At 35.0% G+C, this 23,760-nt stretch overlaps 1 protein-coding gene across 1 annotated transcript in view; it reads right to left on the bottom strand.

Annotated features, from left to right (window-relative positions):
• The window catches only part of LOC112049828 (probable cytochrome P450 49a1), a 48,958-nt gene that overhangs the window by 9,766 nt on the left and 15,432 nt on the right, over nucleotides 1–23,760 (bottom strand). Inside the window, exons 3-4 of the mRNA XM_052885258.1 lie at nucleotides 16,730–16,863; nucleotides 1,016–1,110 (exon numbers count right to left, since the gene is read on the bottom strand). Coding sequence (XP_052741218.1) covers nucleotides 1,016–1,110; nucleotides 16,730–16,863 — 229 coding nt within the window. The remainder of the gene's footprint in view (nucleotides 1–1,015; nucleotides 1,111–16,729; nucleotides 16,864–23,760) is intronic.

Genomic DNA, 23,760 nt, shown 5'->3' with positions numbered 1-23,760 from the left:
ATCACGGCTCTTATCATTACCATTATCAACCCGTATTCGGCACACTATTGAGCACGGATCTCTTCTTAGAATGACAGGGGTTAGGCTATAATAGCAAACCACGCTGGTCCAATGCTTCACCAAATTTTACGGAGTTAAAAGATAACTGAAAATTGGAGGTGCATTGCTCCGGACCGGATTCGAACCTACGTCCTCAGAATAGAAAGGCAGAGGTTACACTGGCCTATCACGGCCCTTGTGCATTTTAAGAAATTAAGTATCACATGCCTCAAATGGTGAAGGAAACATCTTGAGGAAACCTGCATACCAGAGAATTGTCTTAATTCTCTGCGTGTGTGAAGTCTGCCTATCCGCATTGCGCTAGCGTTGTGGACTATTGGCCTAACCCCTCTCATTCTGAGAGGAGACTCGAGCTCAGCAGTGAACCGAATATGGGTTTATAAGATCTAATAAAAAAGTTGATAGTCTGTTTTTCAAAGTTATTAAAAGGTTCACAACTAGGCAGGCGAAGTTGCAGGATTCTGCCAGTATTTTATAGCTGCTATACCCATATTTTATACCCCGTTGACCCGGGATTCGAACCGTTGCTCACGTTCTGTAACTATATAAGCTAACTACTGGACCAGATAGGCAGTACCATGTTGCATGTTATGCACAAATCATTATTTTGACGGCCTCCGTGGCGCAGTGGTATGCGCGGTGGATTTACGAGACGGAGGTCCTGGGTTCGATTCCCGGCTGGGCAGATTGAGATTTTCTTAACTTGTCCAGGTCTGGCTGGTGGGAGGCTTCAGCCGTGGCTAATTACTACCCTACCGGCAAAGACGTACCGCCGAGCGATTTAGCGTTCCGGTACGATGCCGTGTAGAAACCGAAAGGGGTGTGGATTTTCATCCTCCTCCTTGACAAGTTAGCTCGCTTCCATCTTAGACTGCATCATCACTTACCATCAGGTGAGATTGTAGTCAAGGGCTAACTTGTAAAGAATAAAAAAAAAAAGTATCAAGTGAGTTACTTGTGCATTGGGCACTGCGTGTCTGCGTTCTGCCTCTGTTCGGCCAAGGGCGACCCCGCCCACTGCGGAGATTCGGTGACATTGCTCACGTATACCTGAGAACAAAAATAAGCATTATAAAGAAGATGATGGCAAGAGACCTGATGGATCAACACTGGTTCCCTGGCTACATGCGTCGACACATTAGCACCGTGTCATATCAGGGAGACAGAATCAAGACCGGTAGCGGAAGCAGAAAAAGCTGAAACCTGTAAGTGGCTCAAGTATGCCTCTCTGACAGAGATATTTGTACCTTTTGCCGCGGAGACCCTTGGGAAAAGCAAAAAATAGTAAAATATACGTACTCTACAATCTATGGTGCTTCCCGGGAAAAAAAAAAAAAAACTTCTTTCACTTCAGAAAGACGTACCGCCAAGCGATTTAGCGTTCCGGTACGAGGCCGTGTTGAAACCGAAAGGGGTGTGGATTTTCATCCTCTTCCTAACAAGTTAGCCCGCTTCCATGTTAGACTGCATCATCAATTACCATCAGGTGAGATTGTAGTCAAGGGCTAACTTGTAAAGAATAAAAAAAAAATGACGAAAGTTAAAAAAAAAAACAGTTTCTTCCCCGGTGAAGCGTGTGCTCAAAAGTTGAAAATATTCAACACAATAAATAGGTTACTATAGGTTACTATACTATACTATAGGTCGTAATTATTTCAAGCGGATTTTTTTGTGTGAGAAATCTATACCCTTCATTTGGGCCCCCCAATTGTTTTTGATACAGGGCCTCTCCAAGTCACGCTACGCCACTGGTTATAAACTAAATGTGTGTTGAATTTCATCCAAATTGGAATAGTGGGATTTGAGTTGAATTTACAGTTTTGCTCGTCACAGTAAATTCTGTTGCCAGTTAGACAATGGCCTACTTAATCAGATTTAATTTCTGCGTGTGTAGCATTCATTTCCATTACTACCTATCTCACACAATACGGCTAATCAGAATACAATGTACGAACAGTAGCTAAAAAATAGCCTTTGTTATATGAAACAATACGGCATAATTTATCCACATCGGGAATCATTAGGTACTTTAATCTTAATATATAAATGCGAAAGATCATCACGAAATTTCGAAAACCGCTTGAGGTACAAAGCTGAAATTTTACAGGGAGGTAGTTTATAATATATAATAAAAGCCGTGATAGCCCAGTGGATATGACCTCTGCCTCCGATTCCGGAGGGTGTGGGTTCGAATCCGGTCCGGGGCATGCACTTCCAACTTTTCAGTTGTGTGCATTTTAAGAAATTAAATATCACGTGTCTCAATCGGTGAAGGAAAACATCGTGAGGAAACCTGCATACCAGAGAATTATCTTAATTCTCTGCGTGTGTGAAGTCTGCCAATCCGCATTGGGCCAGCGTGGTGGACTATTGGCCTTACCCCTCTCATTCTGAGAGGAGACTCGAGCTCAGCAGTGAGCCGAATATGGGTTGATGATGATGATGATGATGATAGTTTATAATTAGAAGGTGTCCACTAAGGACGGATTTTGCGATAGGGCCGAATTAAGGAGGTCTAAGAGCGGACGAAGTTGCGGGCGTCAGCTAGGTTTTATATTCTTTTAAACTATACATATATTATAATTTATCAAACAGATAATACAAGTAAATTCTTACTAATAATACTTTTTCTGTATGATTATTTGTTTTTTCAGTTGTGGGGTACAAATCTTAATTTATAAATGCGAAAGGTCATTCAATACGAAATTTCAAAAAATGGTTGAAGTACAAAGATGAAATTTGGCAGGGAGGTAGTTTATAGATAGTAGAGGTCCGGATTAAGGAGGTCTAAGGGCGGACATAGCTGTGATAGCCCAGTGGATCCCAGTGTGATAGACCTGTGCTTCCGATTCCGGAAGGTTGGGTTCGAATCCGACCGGGGGCATGCACTTCCAACTTTTTCAAATGTGTGCATTTTAAGAAATTAAATAAGTATCACGTGACCCAAAACGGTGAAGGAAAAACATCGTGAGGAAACCTGCATACCAGAGAATTTTCATAATTCTCTGCGAGTGTGAAGTCTGCCAATCCGCATTGGGCCAGCGTGGTGGACTATTGGCGTAACCCCTCTCATTCTGAGAGGAGACTTGAGCTCAGCAGTGAGCCGAATATGGGTTGATAATGATGGGCGGGCGGTCCGCTAGTAAAGTATAAATAAATTAACTATGACTATAAAAGTCAAATTAATAACAGTATGACTAAAATATAAATCTACTTAATTATTAATATAAATATTAAATTTATTTTGTAAAGTCCCATAGGTCCGCTAGTGAATTATAATCGGTTTTTGTAAAACGCCATGTTGTTCGGTGGCTAAATGCGCTGTCAAAAGCCACAATGTACAGCTTTGGGAGCGAACAATGGCGCGTGAATCACGGAGATAACTCCATCACGAGACACGAGATTACGCACTGCCGTCTGTCACACCCAATTGTAACATTGTAAATCACGATAGAAGCTCTCTTGTGTTAAATATCCATTTAGTTCCATTAAGCTTAGTAGTTATCAAGCCTCAATAGTTCAACGGTAAGAGCAGTGGGACTCATCACCGAGGGGTGGTGGTTCAATCCTCACCCCGTTGGTCTATTGTCGTACCCACTCCTAGCACAGTCTTTCCCGACTAGTTGGAGGGGAATGAGAATATTGGTCATATTATTATAAAAAATATGGCAATCATTCTTTTTATAAAAAAAAGAAAAAAAAAAAGTTATGCGCCTTCTAATAAGCTCCAAACTTTGAGCTATCTCAAAGTTTGGAGCTTATTAAACGTATATAAGGCTTATAAGGTGCTGTATCATTGGCCAAGTTCACCCGACTGACGTTCACCCGAAGACTGATTCACTCAGGTCACGGTTACACCTTCCCGAATGGCCCTCTAAGCCGAGGTCCGAGTTTCATAGGAGACGCCCTTAGAGAGTCGTTCCGTCCTCTATCTTTATTTCAGCCTTCGGGTCTCATCAGGCGATGCTTCTGCGCTCGCCCAAACCCCCCGGTGACGCCGTAGTGGTCCCACATGGAGCCATCGGCACTTGCTCAACACGAAAAAAAAAAAAATTAGCTTATCTGGCTCCGGATCTTGAGATTTTTTTAGCAAACAGGAGAGGCGCCATAATTGGATATCGCTTCATTTTAAAATTTACTTCGGGCCGGCGCTGCCTGTAGCTATGTGGCACTTGAATTCCCTTTCTACAAACGCTAACTTCGAAAACTAAAATAATGTATGGGAACTACAGATGCGATCGATAACTTGATCACGTGACCTGTCGATAACAAAATATCATTCCAATATTTTTTTTTAACTTTCGAAGCGTTTGCGAATGTAGAAAGAGAATCGACTAGCTATTAGCATTTATCGTTAAGTCAAAAATATTTTTCTATTGTTTGGGAATGTAGCTTTCTTATTAGAATTATTAATATTGGTACATGAGATTCGGTGAGAGTGGAGGAATGGAAATGTGACCGAACTCGCCGGTAGATGCGAATTAAAATGCGTAAATGATAAATAAAACAATTAGTATGTGTGCGAATGTAGCTTATTAAAGCTTTTTTAAATTAAGAAATTGTAATGTTGTCATCAATTGGAAATATTTTATGATTATTTTTTAAAATAATAATAATAATAATAAATGATTTATTTAGCTGAGTACACAAACAATATAAATACAAAAAAGGAGTAAAAAAAACCCAAAAACATAAGACTAGATTAAAATTAAACAAAAATTAAAAATTTTTAGACAGAGACAACACACCTTGAATGGTGTCTTTGGAAAGCTTGACTCCCTGGTGTGCGGTCTCTTCTATTTCTAGGTCTCTTCTCTTGTTATTACTCTAACTTATATACTACTAGATACAACATTACATCAGCGAATAAGGTTGCTGCCTCAGCATAATGCTACAGTGTTTGCTGCAGCGCTGGTATTCTGGCGCAGCCTTAGGTGGTGTCACGACTCGATGGGACAACGGTTGGATGCCGAGATGATAAAAAGCATATACCACCATCATCATCTCCTTACCCTTATCCCACTGAAGTGGGGTCGGAAAAATATGTCAATCTTTTCCATTTGTCTCTATTACTCGTCAACTCATCATCCACTCCTTTTACACACATGTCCTCTTTCACACAATCCAACTGTCTCTTCTTTGGCCTTCCTCTCCTCTTATGACCTTCCACTTGCACATTCAATATTTTTCTAGTAATATGACTTTCCTCTCTACGCATTACATGTCCATACCAAGCTAACCTTCTGCTCCTCAATTTTATATATACATTATATAAAATATCTAATAATACTACATGTAATATAACAAATGCAATTAATTAATTTATAATTTATATTTATAAAATAAAAAACGATAACCTAAAAAGAAATAAAATGTAATCCATTCAAACATGAAAGAAAGAGTTAAAAAAAAAACAAAACAGTTTCACCATGGCAAATTCTTATAAAATATCTTATTTTAGATTTCGACTATTATTTTCAGTTTTTTGTCGTTCTAGTAAATATTTCTTTACAGTTTTCTTAAAAGCAATTATGGATTTAAGAGAACATACTGGAGGGGGAAGGTAATTCCATACTTTGCTGGCCGAAAACTTGAATTAACCTCAAAAGGCTGTTCTGTGTTGCGTCATGGAGATTCGAGGAGCTCTTCTTACACCGTGTTTTTTATTTTCATGGGCCCATTGAATCTTTAAACGCAGATAGATTGGTTTTTCGGTGGCAATTACTCCAAATAGCATAGTCGCTAAGTGGAGTTTACGGCGAGATTCCATGTTAAGCATGTTAGCGTTATTAATGTATGGGTTGACATATGCACGAGGTGGTATGGGAAAGCAAAACCTAGCACAGGCGTTTTGAACTCTTTGAACCAATTTTGCTGATCTTGCTAGTAGACACGGCCCATAGACTGTGTCTGCATAGTTTAGTTTCGAGAGGATCAAAGATTCACATAGGCGTATCCTCACATCACTGCTTAGATAACGACGAATTTGTTTGAAAAGCAATCAAAATCAAAATCAAAATCAATCGAAGTTTAGGTTTAAAAGATATATAATTTTATATTTATATAATTTTACGCAAACGAACTTGCGTAAAATTCCATCCACGAATCCCGCGAAAGCGTGGTGTTTTCCGGAAAAAAAACATTGGACATGTGAGAAATTTACTTTTCATTTGGGGCCCCTACAACTAACTTTGACATAGGGCCCCATTAAGGCACGGTACGTCACTGCACCTACCTTTGCTTTTGTGCATATTTCTATCTATTTTATTTCGTGATGAATATGGCAGTTTTATATATTTTGTTACGTGCAATAAAGAATATGTCTATCTATCTATCTATATACAACCATACTCTACAAATCGGAGCAAAGCAATAAATATAATGAGGCTCTAGTTTGTAGAATCTATTTTATTTATTGATTTATAATAACTTTATTTATTGTTAAAATCATATCGCAAATCATTTATTGCATTCGTGGTGATTTATCTTATATAGGTATTGTCAAACAAATGTGACAAGTTGAATGATGACTCGATAAGTTTTACGACTTTTAATCATAGTTTTATGTAAACACGCCCTCTTCTTACGTCAATGCATGCGAGATAGCGAATGTTAGTTCAGATAAGTTCAGATTAAAGCACATCAGGGTTAGGGCAGGCTATTTCGAAATTTGTATTTTGCCTAGTCATTTAACGATAGGCATAATGGCATAACTTTGCCTTATCGTTTAACTCTAGAAAGTCAGATAGTGTTTCATCGAGTGATCTGTAATATATGCTAGGTATTCTCTTACATACAAAGTTTGCTTATATATTTTACAGACCATTTTTAGATTCCTGTCTAGCTTAGTCATTTAAACCATGATACTCTTGTTGTACTTGTTCAGTGAGTTGAAAGAAATGATGTGCTACGTGATGATGTCTATGATGCAGTTACGTTCAGATTATTCACATTGCATACTTAGACAAATAACCTATAGACTTGCAACACCTAACAATTTTTCTCTTTAAACATAAGCCACTTCTGTGATAATGTGAGGCTAATTACCTTCGCCGACACACACACATACGTACTTATTGTAGCGTAGCGATGCCTCAAGATAACGACCTACATAGAGACCTTGATCTCCCTACAGTAGCCCTTATTAAGTAGATATCTTATTAAGTAGATATATGAAACAGCTCTCGAAAACTTTTTGAGAGAGCCGCCATCCACCCCAACCAACTAGTGCTTGAGGCTTGCAGCTACATCCCCGATATCAACGCTGATTGTAGATCTAGACGCCCAAAAAACGTCCTTTACGATCCTGACGATGACGTAACGAACGACAATGCCCCATCAGGCAATGCTTCTGCGCTCGCCCAAACCCCCCGGTGACGCCGCTGAGGTCCCATAAGGAGCCTACGGCACTTACACAATCAGAAAATAAAAGATGCGTCAAGGGCTCCCATTTAGGGGCACATATTCGCCGGTATGAAATTAATAATACGTACTATTATACTATCGTGAATCGCACCATGCTACAGCGCACAAACTATACGAATCCTGCGACTACACACTATGTGTTTTAAATCTATAATTGCACATTCGTTTTCCATTTTCTTATGCCTACTTTGCCTGGTCAATTAAATAGAAATTGAATTGATTGAAGTCGAACTAGAAGAACAAACACGCAAAAAAATGGTAAGGGAGCTAAACTTTAAATGTTATTAGGATAAATTATTATTGAAATTAAAATTTTAATTATAAAAATTTCGCTTACTGTAATCAGTTGAATGTATAGGTGACTCAATAATTTTAAGACCAAAACGTGTACCACATTCTAGCAAATAAATGATTTGATTTGATTTGAAACTGTTTCGAACCAAAATCACCATTTAAATTATTATTACAGTCATTTTGGAGGTATACCTCGTATGTCGAAATACTTTCAGAGTATACGAATTGAGTACATATGTAATTATATTCGGGAAGGATTGTATGTCTATCTTGTTACCGTCAGTGGTTAGTGTTTGCCAAATGCGACCTCCATATTCCGTACCGTAAATTGAATTTGCACATTGAATAAACAATCAAAAGCGCTTTCTATTCGGTATTTTGTATGTTTCAATCGATTTTCGGCTTACTATACTTATATCTACGGTAAAAATATACGGTCGCCATATTTGGGTAGGATTTTAATATGTAGATAAGTCTATCTACATATTAAATTATATTAAGGCTTTATTATAAGGAATTTGGACTAAATAATAAGAAAATAGCTCGAAATAATACACTTGAAGCAGATAAAGTAGGAAGCCCTAGTGAAAAGTAAATTGATTTGTTTTTTTATTTCCACGACTTATTTAGCAAAAACATTAACTATTATTAAGTAGATAAAACTTTATACAATACTGCAATCTTATGTAGGTATATAGGTAACTTTGTTTTTAAACTTATTGGGTACGATATAACAAAACTAATTAATTTAATTTCCCGATTATAATGTTTTGTGTACACAATATAAAGTAGGTACCTATGTATTGTTGTTATGAACCGCAATAATAAAGTCTGATAACAAAACATAATAAAAACATAGCAAAGGGTATCGACAGTCAACAATAATAAACTTGAATCTGAATAATTTATTGGAATGAAAATGGGCATAATTTTAGTAAAATAGGGAAAATTTGTTATATATTTTTTGTAATATACACGTGTTGTTGGAGTTGATTAATTATTATCTAGCCGATGGCCGATGGCTAAACTGCTATCCAAACCTTGTTTTTTTTTTTTTAATTCTTTACAATTTAACCCTTGATGGTAAGTAATGATGCAATCTAAGAAGCGGGTTGATTTGTTAGGATAAAAATCCAGACCACTTTCGGTTCCACACGACATCGTACCGTAATCGCTTGTCGAAACATCTTAGCTGGTAGGTAACTAGCCACAGCTAAAGTCTTCTACCAGCCAGACCTGGACCAATTAAAGAATCCTCAATCGGCCCAGCCCGGACTCCAGGACCTCCGTCATGTAAATCTACTAGACATACCACTGCGCCACGGAGGCCAAAATCGGATAGTTATGATTAAAGAGTCAAATATTGTAAAAGCAATGGAATAAAATAACACAAGCTGGAATGTATAAACTGTATTTCAAATAACTTATTACTCATTCTTAAACAAATCGTTACTTTGGTAGATGGATAATACATTAATTAAATAAACTTCACGCCACATAATCGCATGTTCGCCTCCTTTACATAGAGTATATATCACAATACCCTACCAACCTCAGAATAAAACCATTATCATTAATAAACAGTACAGATTAAAACATTTATCTGGAAGAAGGAGTTTTTATATGTTGTCTTATGTATTTATAATTATTTAAATAATTAAAAATCTAACATTCGGCCATACTGACTACAAGTTTGTCCTCAAACTTTGTAAACACAAATAAATTCTAACATTACATTATTATAAAGATTCACTGAACTATGTCTCATAGTATTTAAAATTTTAATTTATGTTTATTACCACAACTCATTAATTCTCCAATAATTTCTAATTATAACAAAAGTGAGTCCCAATTAATCTATTATTATTACTACTTGCTAAATTCACTGATTTACAAGTAGTAAAATTCAATTTTGTCATTACAGATATTTTCTAATTTTAAACCTTGATTTAACAATATGTTGAAACACCCTACAATACATTTAATTATTCTTTAAGAATTATATAATTATAGTTTAACAGATTTCTCATTCAATATTTACAAATTGTGAATACAGACCTATACAGATTTTGATAGTGATTCTATTGATAAAAATCCAAACACTTAAATTCAGTTAAACTGGTATGTTAATTCTTGTTTTTACAAATTTGAAATAAATTCAATCTTTAATCACTTCCAGATTCAGTCCAATTACCCAAATTCATGACAAAATTGTCTGTCATTTTGTCATTCCTAAACTAAACTAAAAGTTATGTTAATATAAAGTTATAACTATGAAACCTCGATTCTACAGAGACAGTTCTTATAATCGCATTAGATCATACAAGTAAATCATGTACTTTGACGAAAAACAACATCTAGCGAGGTAGGTCTTATGTATGTCTGAGCTTCCAGATGACAAGAGGGAGCTTTACTCTAGACAGAGACTTATTAAATATTGTAATTAACTTAGACAGAGTAGTAGATTAATTTAAAGCATTAAGTACATAGACGATATGTAATATTTACAAATGTAATGTCTTTATCTTCTAATATTTGTCTGAGCTTCCAGATGACAAGAGGGAGCTTTACTCTAGACAGAGACTTATTAAATATTGTAATTAACTTAGACAGAGTAGTAGATTAATTTAAAGCATTAAGTACATAGACGATATGTAATATTTACAAATGTAATGTCTTTATCTTCTAATATTTGTCTGAGCTTCCAGATGACAAGAGGGAGCTTTACTCTAGACAGAGACTTATTAAATATTGTAATTAACTTAGACAGAGTAGTAGATTAATTTAAAGCATTAAGTACATAGACGATATGTAATATTTACAAATGTAATGTCTTTATCTTCTAATATTCGGCCATCCTTACTAAAAGTTTGTCCCCAAACAACACAAGAATATCATGAAATTATGACATTACTATAATATCAACTATAAATAGAACAATGTTAACAATAAAATTTTATAATTAATTATCACACAGCATCCCATAAGTTATTTAAAAGAATCCAATGAAACTATAATGAAATTCTTGATTTCTTCTATATACTTTTATCATAAAAATGTTAAATAAGAATAAGAGTGATACATATTATAAATAAACATAATGTTCATGTGAAGCTTTTGTCAATCAACTTATCTATTTTCATCATTTCAAAACATTATTTATATTTGTCAAATTCGTCATCATCGATTAATGGCATCTGCACCGAACCCCTCACCACCCAGTCCAGAACTAGTAAAGTTACAGGACTTTGTGATCGTGTTAGACTTCCAGATGATGTGTGACATCTGCACCGAACCCCTCACCACCAAGTCCAGAACTAGTAAAATTACAGGACTTTGTGATCGTGTTAGACTTCCAGATGATGTGTGACATCTGCACCGAACCCCTCACCACCAAGTCAAGAACTAGTAAAGTTACAGGACTTTGTGATCGTGTTAGACTTCCAGATGATGTGTGACATCTGCACCGAACCCCTCACCACCAAGTCAAGAACTAGTAAAGTTACAGGACTTTGTGATCGTGTTAGACTTCCAGATGATGTGTTGCATCTGCACCGAACCCCTCACCATCAAGTTCAGAACTAATATAGTTACAGGACTTCATGATCGTGTTAGACTTCCAGATGACATGTGATAGAAGATAATCAAAATATAAAATCAGATATAAATACATATACATACATTTTTAAACGACTTCAAAAAAAAAGGAGTTTATCAATTCGTTGGAATCTTTTTATATTTATTTATTTATTTTATTTTGCTGTGTAATAATCAATAGAGAAATTATTATACAACAAATATATCCATAATCATTCACAAAACAAATAACGGTATATTAGTCGTCATAACACTACTATACTATAATACTATCTAAAATATTATCGATAACACCGGCCGACAAATGAATACTTTTTGAACGTTGTTTTGATTTCAGTAAAAATTATCAGTAATTTATAGTATTTTGAACACAAAAATACCTGCACAATTACTCTATCACATCAATTTTTTTTACAAAAAGAAAAACAAATTTTACTTTAAAAGCTTCTAACATACAGCAAAAATAACAATATCTGTATGATTGTCTTGCTTTCACTATATCATAGGTAGTACCAAAAGGTAGAGATTGTCTTTTGCTGTATGTCCAGTGTCCACTGCCTTAATTGTTCAACACGATTAGTACAAACTGCAGAGTCCACGATTTTATTTGTATTTTGAAGTCAAAATAAGCTACATATTTATTATACATATTTTTTCAGTTTTTGCTTAGAATCATAAAGTTTCAACAAATGTAACAAAGTATATCTGGACTATTGTGACACTTTATAGAAGACGTTATGTTTATCAGACGTTTTCCAACAACAAAAAAAACCATTAACTAAAATATATATATATTTTTTTTTAACAAAGGCACTATAAGAGCTTATTTCCACGAAACGCGTTACAAATAGGTGTGTCGTTGTTATAACTGAAGTAATTTCTCATGAGAGGTTGCTTAATTCAAAGAAAGAGTGCCAAAACTCGAAAATTTCACTGAAAAATCAAAACTAGCGAATATATTAATTTTACTAAAAATCTGATGTGATATGATAAAATTAGGTCTGATTTCGTAATCAGCACTACAAAATCAGTAGAAAAAAAATAATTATATCTTGGACAACGAAAATCGTGTCGGCCTGTGTAATACATCTATCCTTATATTAAAATTTTAAGAAAACACAAATCGTCATCAGTAAGTCATAATTAATGAATAACATCATGGATGTGAGCAAATATTTAAAATATATGTATATATGATATCAAAACTAATAACTCTCAATATAATACATAATTATAATATCATCATATCATAAATAAAAATACTAAATTTAAATCGTGTGTTATCAATACATAGTGTAACTTCTCTCATCTTTGTGATTTGGGTCAACTGTCGAATAGGGCTGTGTTCAACCCAATGATTATCATGAGAATCTCATATATCCCATATTCATCAATCAATATCCATGCATCTCGGATCTGTAATCAAATATTTTCACACAGTATCACATAGCTCAGTCACTTAATCGTTCAGATAAATATCATACTTGTTTGACAAATAATTTAATTTAACATAACTAGCATACCTAGCATCCAAGAGAAAATCAGTCTATAATTGAATGAACCTTAGACCCGGTACATAAAATGAAATAAAATGTTAAACATGTGTTAATCTATCAATTTACTTTAATTCAGACAAAAGACTCTTTCTCTTAAAGAAATGCTTTTTTTTTTTAATGATAATAAAGACTTCTTGAAAATATTGCGATTTATGATTGTAATAATTTTAGTATGTAATCCAATCCTAGTAGTTATCACTAGATAAGAAAAGATGATATTTGACTATGTATTGTATAATTATCTTCAGACTACCCCCTTTTTTTTAATAATAGTAGCATAAACCTGTCTTAGACCAGACCACCCCCTTTGTTATATACCTCTAGTTTGCTATCAGAGGTTTTACCTATTCATTAATTTTAGTATATTCTTTTTTTTTTAATTCTGTTAAATTTCTTTTTTTTTTTTTTTTTGGCTATATCCATTAATTATTTTACTGATGTAATGATTTAAGTCTCTATATTGATTCATACTTGATGCAGACCACCCATCAGTTGCATGCAGGTACCAACAACTCGGTGGCGTGCACTTTGTAGATGCACAAATGTACTGACTACCTAAGGACCCAATACAAATCTATATTCAAAACCTATACCACTTAATATGTTGGCCAAGGAATTTTCTAATTTTTTTTTTTTACCTTTAGTGTACTAGTATACCCTAGTTAAAACCTTATGCACATATCATTGTAACCATCCGAATATATAATTCTAACCACAACCCCATAATAATTACTAATTTTCATAATTATACAAAATGTTGCAATCTAATAAAATGCTAGAAATAAACAAATGAGACATGGATTAAATACACTAGTGTATCTGCAAATAATAAACTGATTGATTGAATCTAAAACAACAGCAATAGTATGGTTAATTTACTTGTATGTAGAATCTATACATCTGCACATGACCATTAATGAAAAGAGAGCCCAACGTCACCCACCCACAAAACTGTCAAAATATGTCTTAGACAAATATTTTACAACCTATTTATGGCAATCTGTGTCTCTTTACTTGAAGTCCATACAGACTGGGCTCTAAGACAATTTGTGATCAATGATATTATTATAATTAATTATTTATTACTCAATTGTCACACAAGTAACTTTTTAATATCACCCTAAAAAAAAATCTCCAATTTAATTAATTATAAGATTTCATTAAGATGAATATCATAATATCTCTTAGTACTCTTGTAGATAAGCCGAATATAATAATATTCATGGATAAGAATCATTTACTGTGTTGCTGCAGATTGTTAATAACTGTTCTATACTAAATAGGCTGAAGGCATGTTGTCAACGCTTGAATAGTTAAATAGGTTTTCAAACATAACTACAAATTTATTTTTCAAGAAATCTATCAATCCAATTTCTTAAAAGATTTAAAAAAATTTATATTAAGTACATACAGTAATCTACATAATGATATATCTAAGCAAATCCTATCTGAAAATATTGTAATAGCTGTCTCAAAACTTGTTATCAGGTACCTACATCAAGGCCTAAAATAATACTTGAACCATTACATAAAACTTCATATATTTTTAATTTTTATGTTATTCAGTCATAAAAACTCACATATAACAAATGTATAGTTTGAAGTTACAGGCACAAAAAAAAACAATATTTTAGTTAATTCATTTTAGTCCCATGTCAGCAACGGATGTAATGTAGTTCTATAATTAAGATTTCTCAATATTACATTATGCCAGTGTCCTACATCCTAACAACCCTAGAGTGGTCTGTCTTCATACGTTAATTTCTTGAGCAGTGTGTATGTGTGTGTGTGTGTGTGTACTTTTCACTTAAATGATTTTGGTTTCCTAGATATAGTCATCTAACAAAAATGTTTTGACAATAAGCCAGACAAACTGACAACCTATCAACCATACTTAGTTTCACCTAGTGATTATTTATTCTTTGTAATTTTATTTCATATTAGTCACAACTGAATAATTTATGAGGCTGTTTAATCAAACTAATAAAACTCACCAGACACCTAGTTTAATATATTTAGACATCATTGGTATTTCTCATCCGTCAAACCAACAGGATTCCATCTCATATAACTCTGCAGCTAACACCACACATGCATCTTTGTATTTTGTTATTAATTTACACGTTCTTCTCTGTTCTCTCGCAGTTTTTCAAATAATATCCTCTTATGAGTGCTGTTGGACTGTTTGACTGTTTTGCTCATAAATATCGTCAACATGGTATAAGTGTGTTACGTTTACGTTTCTTCATTCTTGTTAGATATTGTAAGCATCGACAACCGACATCGCATAAATACTTTTACCGGGACCAGTGCGGCGTGCGTCCCATAGCCGTCAGTGGTATACATACTTAATGGTTGTACACACGTATGATTTTTATCGCATTTCTCGTAATGTAAACCACTGTTTCCCAAATTCACACTTCATTTAAATGCCGTTACATTTCTTTCTGTAGATCGACTTTAATGTAGGTAATGACATCGTGTTCGTAGGTACTCTCACTTCTGATAAAAGCAATGGAATAAAATAACACAAGCTGGAATGTATAAACTGTATTTCAAATAACTTATTACTCATTCTTAAACAAATCGTTACTTTGGTAGATGGATAATACATTAATTAAATAAACTTCACGCCACATAATCGCATGTTCGCCTCCTTTACATAGAGTATATATCACAATACCCTACCAACCTCAGAATAAAACCATTATCATTAATAAACAGTACAGATTAAAACATTTATCTGGAAGAAGGAGTTTTTATATGTTGTCTTATGTATTTATAATTATTTAAATAATTAAAAATCTAACAATTGTAATCCTAAGCCCGCCGACTCGCGTTGGAGCCGCGTGGTAGCTCTTCGGAGGAGGGAAGGAAGGAGGTGTTTAGGCACGTGTAAATAGTACCTAAAACGATTTTTAAGCGGGTGGGGTTATGTTATACCTATATTATGCTTCAAATATGCGATCGCTTTACTGTGTAAATTCAAATAGCATTCTATAGCTAATCTTACCTTTCGACGTGTTTTGTTAGTGCTCGTTCGGTCTTCTTTTCACATGCAGCAAATGACCACACTTGAGTTTGATTTGGTACAGGTACAGCGGCGCGGAGCTGGTTAAATTCTTTAAATTTGGTGCGGGTTCAAAAAATGCGACGGTTAGCGGCGAAGGTCAGTCGGTCACTGACATGCATTTGTGACAATTAAAGAATTTGATGCGAACGATGACTGCGTGTCGAGCGAAACTGCGTCTTATGAGACTAGCTATAGGTGCTTAAATCAAATTGACACAGTTTGAAGCGATCATCAAATATGAAATAATATTGGCGTTAACAGGAGGAAGGCCTGATTCTGTAGGGGGCCATTAAAATCGGCTGATAACGATGATATTGATATGTTTTTTTTTTTAAATACAAGTTAGCCCTTGACTACAATCTCACCTGATGGTAAGTGATGATGCAGTTTAAGATGGAAGCGGGCTAACTTGTTAGGAAGAGGATGAAAATCCACACCCCTTTCGGTTTTAACACGGCATCGTACCGGAACGCTCAATCGCTTGGCGGTACGTCTTTGCCGGTAGGGTGGTAACTAGCCACGACCGAAGCCTCCCACCAGCCAGACCTGGACAAATTAAGAAAATCTCAATCTGCCCAGCCAGGGATCGAACCCAGGACCTCCGTCTTGTAAATCCACCGCGCATACCACTGCGCCACGGAGGCCGTCAATGTTTTATAAGGTCAGGGATACACAGCCATATATGATTTCTGTCAATTGATATGATTGGTATCAATAAATCTACCTCTCTCATAAGCTCAGGATCGAAGACGTATAGCGCTGGTCGTGACCTGGATGCTTTGGCGAGTCGCACCAGGTCGCCGTATCGTTCGCGCAGTCCTTCCAGAAGACCCAGGCCGACGGTGTGGTGGAAACAACCTGGAGAAAAAAATATGGGTCAATATTGTCATGCCGACTACGCATCAGCTGCTGTCAAAAAAGAAGGAATTGGATTCACCATTATCACATCAAGTAATGTTATGGTTTTCAACAGTCAGGGTATGATTCCCAGGTGGGGTCAATTTAGGATTTGATATTTTCTTTTTTAATCGACTTCCAAAAACTACGGTTCTACGTTCGGCTGTATGTATGTTTTTTTACTTTAAGTTAGCTCTTGACTACAATCACCTGATGGTAAGTGATGATGCGATTTAAAGCTATGTTCTCTTGATCGCGCCGTATTCAGTACCACTTCCAAGTACGTCAACTTTTATTTTAGACTGCTTGGACACTTAAGGCATGAGATGAGACCGTACCCAAGGGTTAATAATTGGTGATTTTATTTGGAAGGAAAGGAAAGAGGGTCTCCTCATTGATTACTTTTATTTTCAGTGCTACATAGCCTACCTGACTGATTTGTTTAGCGTGACTCTGCCTACGGTAAATACCTAGTATCTATGTAAATATTGCTACTAGCAGACGCTCGCGACTTCATACGCGTGGAATTTAGTTAATCCCTCGGGAACCATGGATAAAAAGTAGCCTATGTGTTAATCCATGCTATAATATATCTCAATATCAAATTTCAACTAATTCGGTTCAGTAGTCGATGCGTGAAAGGGTAACAAACATTCCTAGCTTCAAAAATCATCAATTTTTGCAAATCTCGGGAAACCAATGATTTTTTCGATAAAAAAGTAAGTAAAGTAGCCTTTGTGTTAATCCAGAGTAAAATCTATTTCCATTCTCAATTTCAGCCAAATCGCTTCAGTAGTAGCGGCGTTAAAGAGTAACAAACATCCAAACATCCATACAAACGTCATGTAAATCTACTAGACATACCACTGCGCCACGGAGGCCAAAATCGGATAGTAATGATTAAAGAGTCAAATATTGTCATCCTAAGCCCGCCGACTCGCGTTGGAGCCGCGTGGTAGCTCTTCGGAGGAGGGAAGGAAGGAGGAAGGCCTGATTCTGTAGGGGGCCATTAAAATCGGCTGATAATGATGATATTGATATGGATTTTTTTTTAAATAGAAGTTAGCCCTTGACTACAATCTCACCTGATGGTAAGTGATGACGTAATCTAAGATGGAAGCGGGCTAACTTGTTAGGAGGAGGATGAAAATCCACGCTCCTTTCGGTTTCTACACGACATCGTACCGGAATGCTAAATCGCTTGGCGGTACGTCTTTGTCGGTAGGGTGGTAACTAGCCGCGGCCGAAGCCTCCCACCAGCTAGACCTGGACCAATTAAGAAAACCTCAATCGGCCCAGCCGGGGATCGAACCCAGGACTTCCGTCATTAAATCCACCGCGCATACCACTGCGCTACGGAGGCCGTTAAACTTAACTATCTTTGTTTTATTCTCGCTAATTCGCTAAACGAAGGTAAAACCACAAAGAACATAATTCGTTAACTGTATGTAAATAAGAACCTACTTATCTACATAATCAGTTTAAAGTAACGCTTAATTTTAAAATTAAGCTGCGCGAATTTAATGCGCAATACGGAGCGAATGTTAAAAAGTAACATTATCATTTTGATCGCGTCTAGCACTCGGCAGGCACGTGTACACGAGATGAGGTCTCAGGCGCTCGCCTCGTGGTGTATAGGCGGCTTACACACGTGGCGTTTATCCATCTTAATCGACTTTCATATACGACCTCTGCCTTCTTTTCGGTGGGCATAGATTTTAATTCGGTACGTGGGATGCAACACCAACGCGCAGCGCGTCGGTACCATATGGATAAAATTCGAAGCGCAAACGAGACGCCGAATTATGACTTTCACGTGAGTGAAAAACACATAGCGATTGACGCGCGACGCAAATTTTATGACGTGAGCGCCAAAACCATTTTTACCTAATTGCAAGTAAATTAAACAACATAACGAATAACAAAATGGCCATGTTCAAGATATATACCTAATTTTCTATACAGAACAAAAATTTAAGAAAATAAGTTTGCTTTTCCTGAGATTGAAAGCAAAATGTGAGCAAAACATGTATTTTTCACAAAAAATTAACTATCGAGAAAAGTTTTACAAATTGTGTATTTTGTATAGTCATAACAAAGCTAACACTTTGAAATATCATTTACCCAAATATCAGGGTCCTAACTTTTCCAGAATCTGAGATCCAGAACCATTTGTAACCACCAAATTACATATTGCACACTCTTAAGAAATTAATATCACGAGCCTCAAACGGTGAAGGAAAAATATCGTGAGGAAACTTGCACACCTGAGATTTTTAATTCAAATTCATTTATTTCAAGTAGGCTTAGTTTACAAACACTTTTGAAACGTCAGTTGGCTATTTGTAAATACTCTACCACCGTTTCAGAAGGCAGGTTCTGTTGAGAAGAACCGACAAAAACTCAACAGTTGCTCTTTTAAAAAAATTATACAGTATTATAATTTACAATTGATAGGCATTACAATTTCTTATAGTTTTACTTCCTGTGTGAAGGTGGAAGCTAACCTTTAATATCTTTTCATTTTCTACGTGTCAAGTTTGCCAAGCATTGGACCAGTGTGGACTATTAGCCTCATTCTGAGAGGAGAACTATACTCTAATTAAGTTGAATATGGGTTGTTAATGATGATGATGAACCGACTTCCAAAAAAGAGGAGGTATTATGTTCAGCTGTATTTTCTATGTATTCCAACATTTCTGTCATTATTTAGTTATACTCGTATATAATATACGACTATATGTATAGCCTTTAAAAAAAAAGGATGCTATAAATGTTGGATTTAAGGCTACAGATAGGCTGATTGCCTGTCAGCCTGACAGGCTGACTGCCTGTCTGTAGGAGTTACTATATCAATGACTTACATATCAACTTATCTTAATCTTTAATATCAGTTTCACAGTTATCGGGGCAGGCGGCTACTGTTTTAACATCAGTATCGTAAAAAGCATCTTAGATATAAACTTACTTGGAATCTGCGAGATTAAATCAAGTTTTGAGTATACTTTATATTTGTTTAGCTTTATAGTTTAGTACATTATTTTAAAACTAATCTATATATATATATAAGAAAGTCGTGTTAGTTACTCCACTTATAACTCAAGAACGGCTGAACCGATTTAGCTGAAAATTGGCAGGGAGGTAGTTTAGAGCCAGGAGAAGGACATAGGATACTTTTTACTTTTTTTATACTTTTTTTACGGGTAGGGTAGGTAGAGGTAGTTGAAAGTTTACATCTAGTTTCACGCGGACGAAGTCGCGGGCGTCCGCTAGTATTATATATGTATGTACTTATAATCTAATATACTCGTATATCTATGCTTATGTTATAAAGAGTTAAATTTTGTGGTGTTGCAGGGGGTATTGTTCTGGATCTGCTAAACTGATTTTGAAAATTCATTTACGACTAGAAAGCCACGTTATTTGTGATTATCATAGGCTATATATTATCCTCTTATTCTAAAGTCAGCTAGTATCTTATTGCGCTAAAGCCTCAATAGTTCTGCGCTAAACACTGGACTATTGTCGTACCGTTTTCTAAAACAGTATTTGCGACTATTTGGAGAACAGACAAATATTGGCACATGCCAAATATATTATCTTAATGTTCTCTTTTTTATAAGAATGAGCTCTCCTAAAATTATTTATTCTAACTTTACACCTATAAAAAATTACATGCGTAGAAAATTAAACATGACAGTATGTTGGGGATTCCATCAACTATAATAGCGATTCAACTGCAGACCTAAACTGAACTGCTTCGATTTTTCGTACCACGGGGTCCCAAATCCGACCAATTGACGCTGTAGCGAAAAATAACCTAAACTGAGTCGCTAACGGAATCCATTTATACGGTTTCTCGTACTATGAAGTCATCTTATAACCTAAACTGAATCTTAACGATGCAGTTTAGGTTAGGTTAGGTTAGGTTAGGTTAGGCTGTCAAACTGAGCCGACCAAATAAAGTTACTTATATTGTGGCTGGAACTGAATCGTTTTCACGTATTTTACTTATAATTGATTAAAAATTAATAAATTAGTATTAGTATTGGTAAATAAATAATTTCTGGAAGCTTGTTGTGATGTTTGATGAATAATACGGCGATTTTATGAAAAACTAATATTATTATAATAGTAATATTATTAGTATTAATAAAAAATAGGTACATTGTGCTTTCTGTGTCAGACAAAAGTTTCATAAAATATTATATTTAAACAACTTTTTGATAAAATATTAGGGTTATTTGAAGCCAAATGTTCTGGCTTGAGAAGTGTAAATATAGATGTGGCGAACTCTAAGTCTCGTGTTTCTCTGTAAAAAAATACCACTTAAAATTCTTGTATTTAAGTGGTAGGTAGGTATAACTGCGGTAAGTTGAAAATTATAGCCGCGGCGATATTGCTGGCTCGAGCCGTTGGCGAGAGCTATAGTATAGTCGTATGTCATACGAAGTTTTATAACACATTTGCGAGGAAACACACTTTGAACACACTTTCTGAAAATGAATTTGCATCTTTGCCTGTTTCCATATGATGACATTTGATACGCTTGTAAGCAACGACATTATGTTGGACCTACGCTTGTAAGCCTTTTTACGTTACCTTTGAGACTTTTAACGGTGTTGAATTAATAAATTCATTACTAATTGATATTTTAAAATTAAAACAATACAGCGAAAATAAATAATTTTTGACTTTTGCACGTTTTACTGAGCAAATGCACCAAAACAGCCAGTATTTCTAATAAAGTAAATTAATATTTTTGTATTTATGTTACAGATAAATGGTTGGCACTTATTGTCAAAATTATTAAAGTGAAAGAATTAAATGTTTCTTTATTAAATTTTATTCATAAAATGTTGAACACTTTTCTCTTTGCATGAAATTGGTGTAATAAGAGATACTTTACGAGCAAATGTGTTATAAAAATTAGTATAGTGTATTTTACTGTTACTGTAAAGGAATGAACAATAATTACTGAGAAATTCAAGTATAACGTTTCTGAGTATCGCGCACAAGCAGCCTTATGTCGCAAAACATTAATATGCCGAATTGGGTGATAAATTAAATACAGTGGTGACGCGTTGGCGTAGCAAAATGACCGCGTTATCAGTAATTATTACTGATAACGCGGTCATTTTGCTAAATAGAAACTGTTTGAGTTATTTGTAAACATTGTTACGCGTTACGTTCATGGGATATTCGCTAATTAGTTTATACGTCATCTCTTTCTGAAAATTAAAGCCACTAATGGCGAATTGAAGCGAATGACACTTAACGATTTTACAGAAGATTTTCAACGAAATTTTCATTTGTTTCGATGAAGTTGGTGAAATGGTATTCGCGAGTAATTCAAGTAGACGCGATAACTGTGACGGCCTCCGTGGCGCAGTGGTAAGCGGTGGATTTACAAGACGGAGGCAATTGGTCCAGATCTGGCTGGTGGAAGGCTTTTGCCTACTCTACCTGCAAAGATAACTGCCAATATTAATGAGAACTTTACATCTAGGTGGGCTGTGACTGTCTTAAGGGTCTGGTGATGGAGACGAGGGACACTTAAGGGAACTTCTCAACGGTTTACAGTAACTATGTTGTGATTGGGCTTGATTAATTTATATTGATAAGAAGTTTACATCTAGATGGGTCGTAACTGTCATATGGGGTCTCATGATAGAAACGAAAGACAGTTAAAGTTACTCGTGATCTATATAGCCATTGTCAAGTCCTAACAGTTAGGCAATTGTTTATACTTAATATTATAATGTGTCAACATAAACAAAATAATTTTAAACATAATATTAAATTCAGACGGAGGAAAGACAAAATTTGTGATGTTAAACATTTTAGAACCAGCTTTGCTCAAAAGCATTTATCATTTCTTGGAAAGCATCTGTACAATGTAGCTAGCAAAGTAATGGAATTGCGTACATTGACTAACAATACTTGTAGAATCAATGTTAAAACCTGGCTTCAAACATTAGATTACGATGAAACTGAAAAATTGCTAAAGATTCTTAGATAATAACTTAAACTTACTAGCACGCACAATCTCATGTACACACGCACCCTCTCGCACTTTCACACACACACACACACACACACACACACACACACACACACAGGCATACGCTACCTTTAAATTATTAAAATAAAACTGGTATAAATTACAAATGCACATATATTAAGTTTTAATTGTATTTGTAACTCAAATTATATATAAATTGGAAAAATTATAAGTTATGTATAAATTTGATTATATAAGCTACCTTATAAACTAAATCACAATTTAATACTTTTTTGTTTTATATTTAATTTTTAATTTTAATAGTTTATTTAATTTTATTAATTTAATTTAATTAATTTTAATAGTTTTTAATTGTACTTGTACTGCAGCTAAACATATTGTAATCTTCGTTCGTGAAGAGATGGTGGTTGTAACACAAAATCTTTTATAGATTTTAGCACAACTGCCGTTTCAACCTATTCTGTATATAAATGTTTTTTGCTCAATAAATCATTTATTTATTTATTTATTTACTCCTCAATAGTGTACAGTAGCTACCATGTTATTGGGCTTGATTAAATTAATGATAACTTTTCACCTAGATAAGTTGTGACTGTCATTATTTTGAAATTGGTTTGGTTTATTGTACCGAGGTACAGGTGAGTACTAATCATAACAAAATATTGTCGTGGTTTAAAGATTTATAACCAAAATATTTAATATTTCTGATAAACTTCTGATCAGCTTGAAGGCGGTACCAAGTTAGTGATGTTTTAATTCAAGCCGTTTAAATCGTAAAGATTTTAACTGGATTTTCAGTCATTTCTTTCAAATACGGCTTTAATTAACACAAC

The sequence above is a fragment of the Bicyclus anynana genome, chromosome 14 (assembly GCF_947172395.1).
Source record: "Bicyclus anynana chromosome 14, ilBicAnyn1.1, whole genome shotgun sequence".
NCBI classification, from domain to species: domain Eukaryota; kingdom Metazoa; phylum Arthropoda; class Insecta; order Lepidoptera; family Nymphalidae; genus Bicyclus; species Bicyclus anynana.
This window is presented reverse-complemented; position numbering and strand designations above follow the sequence as displayed.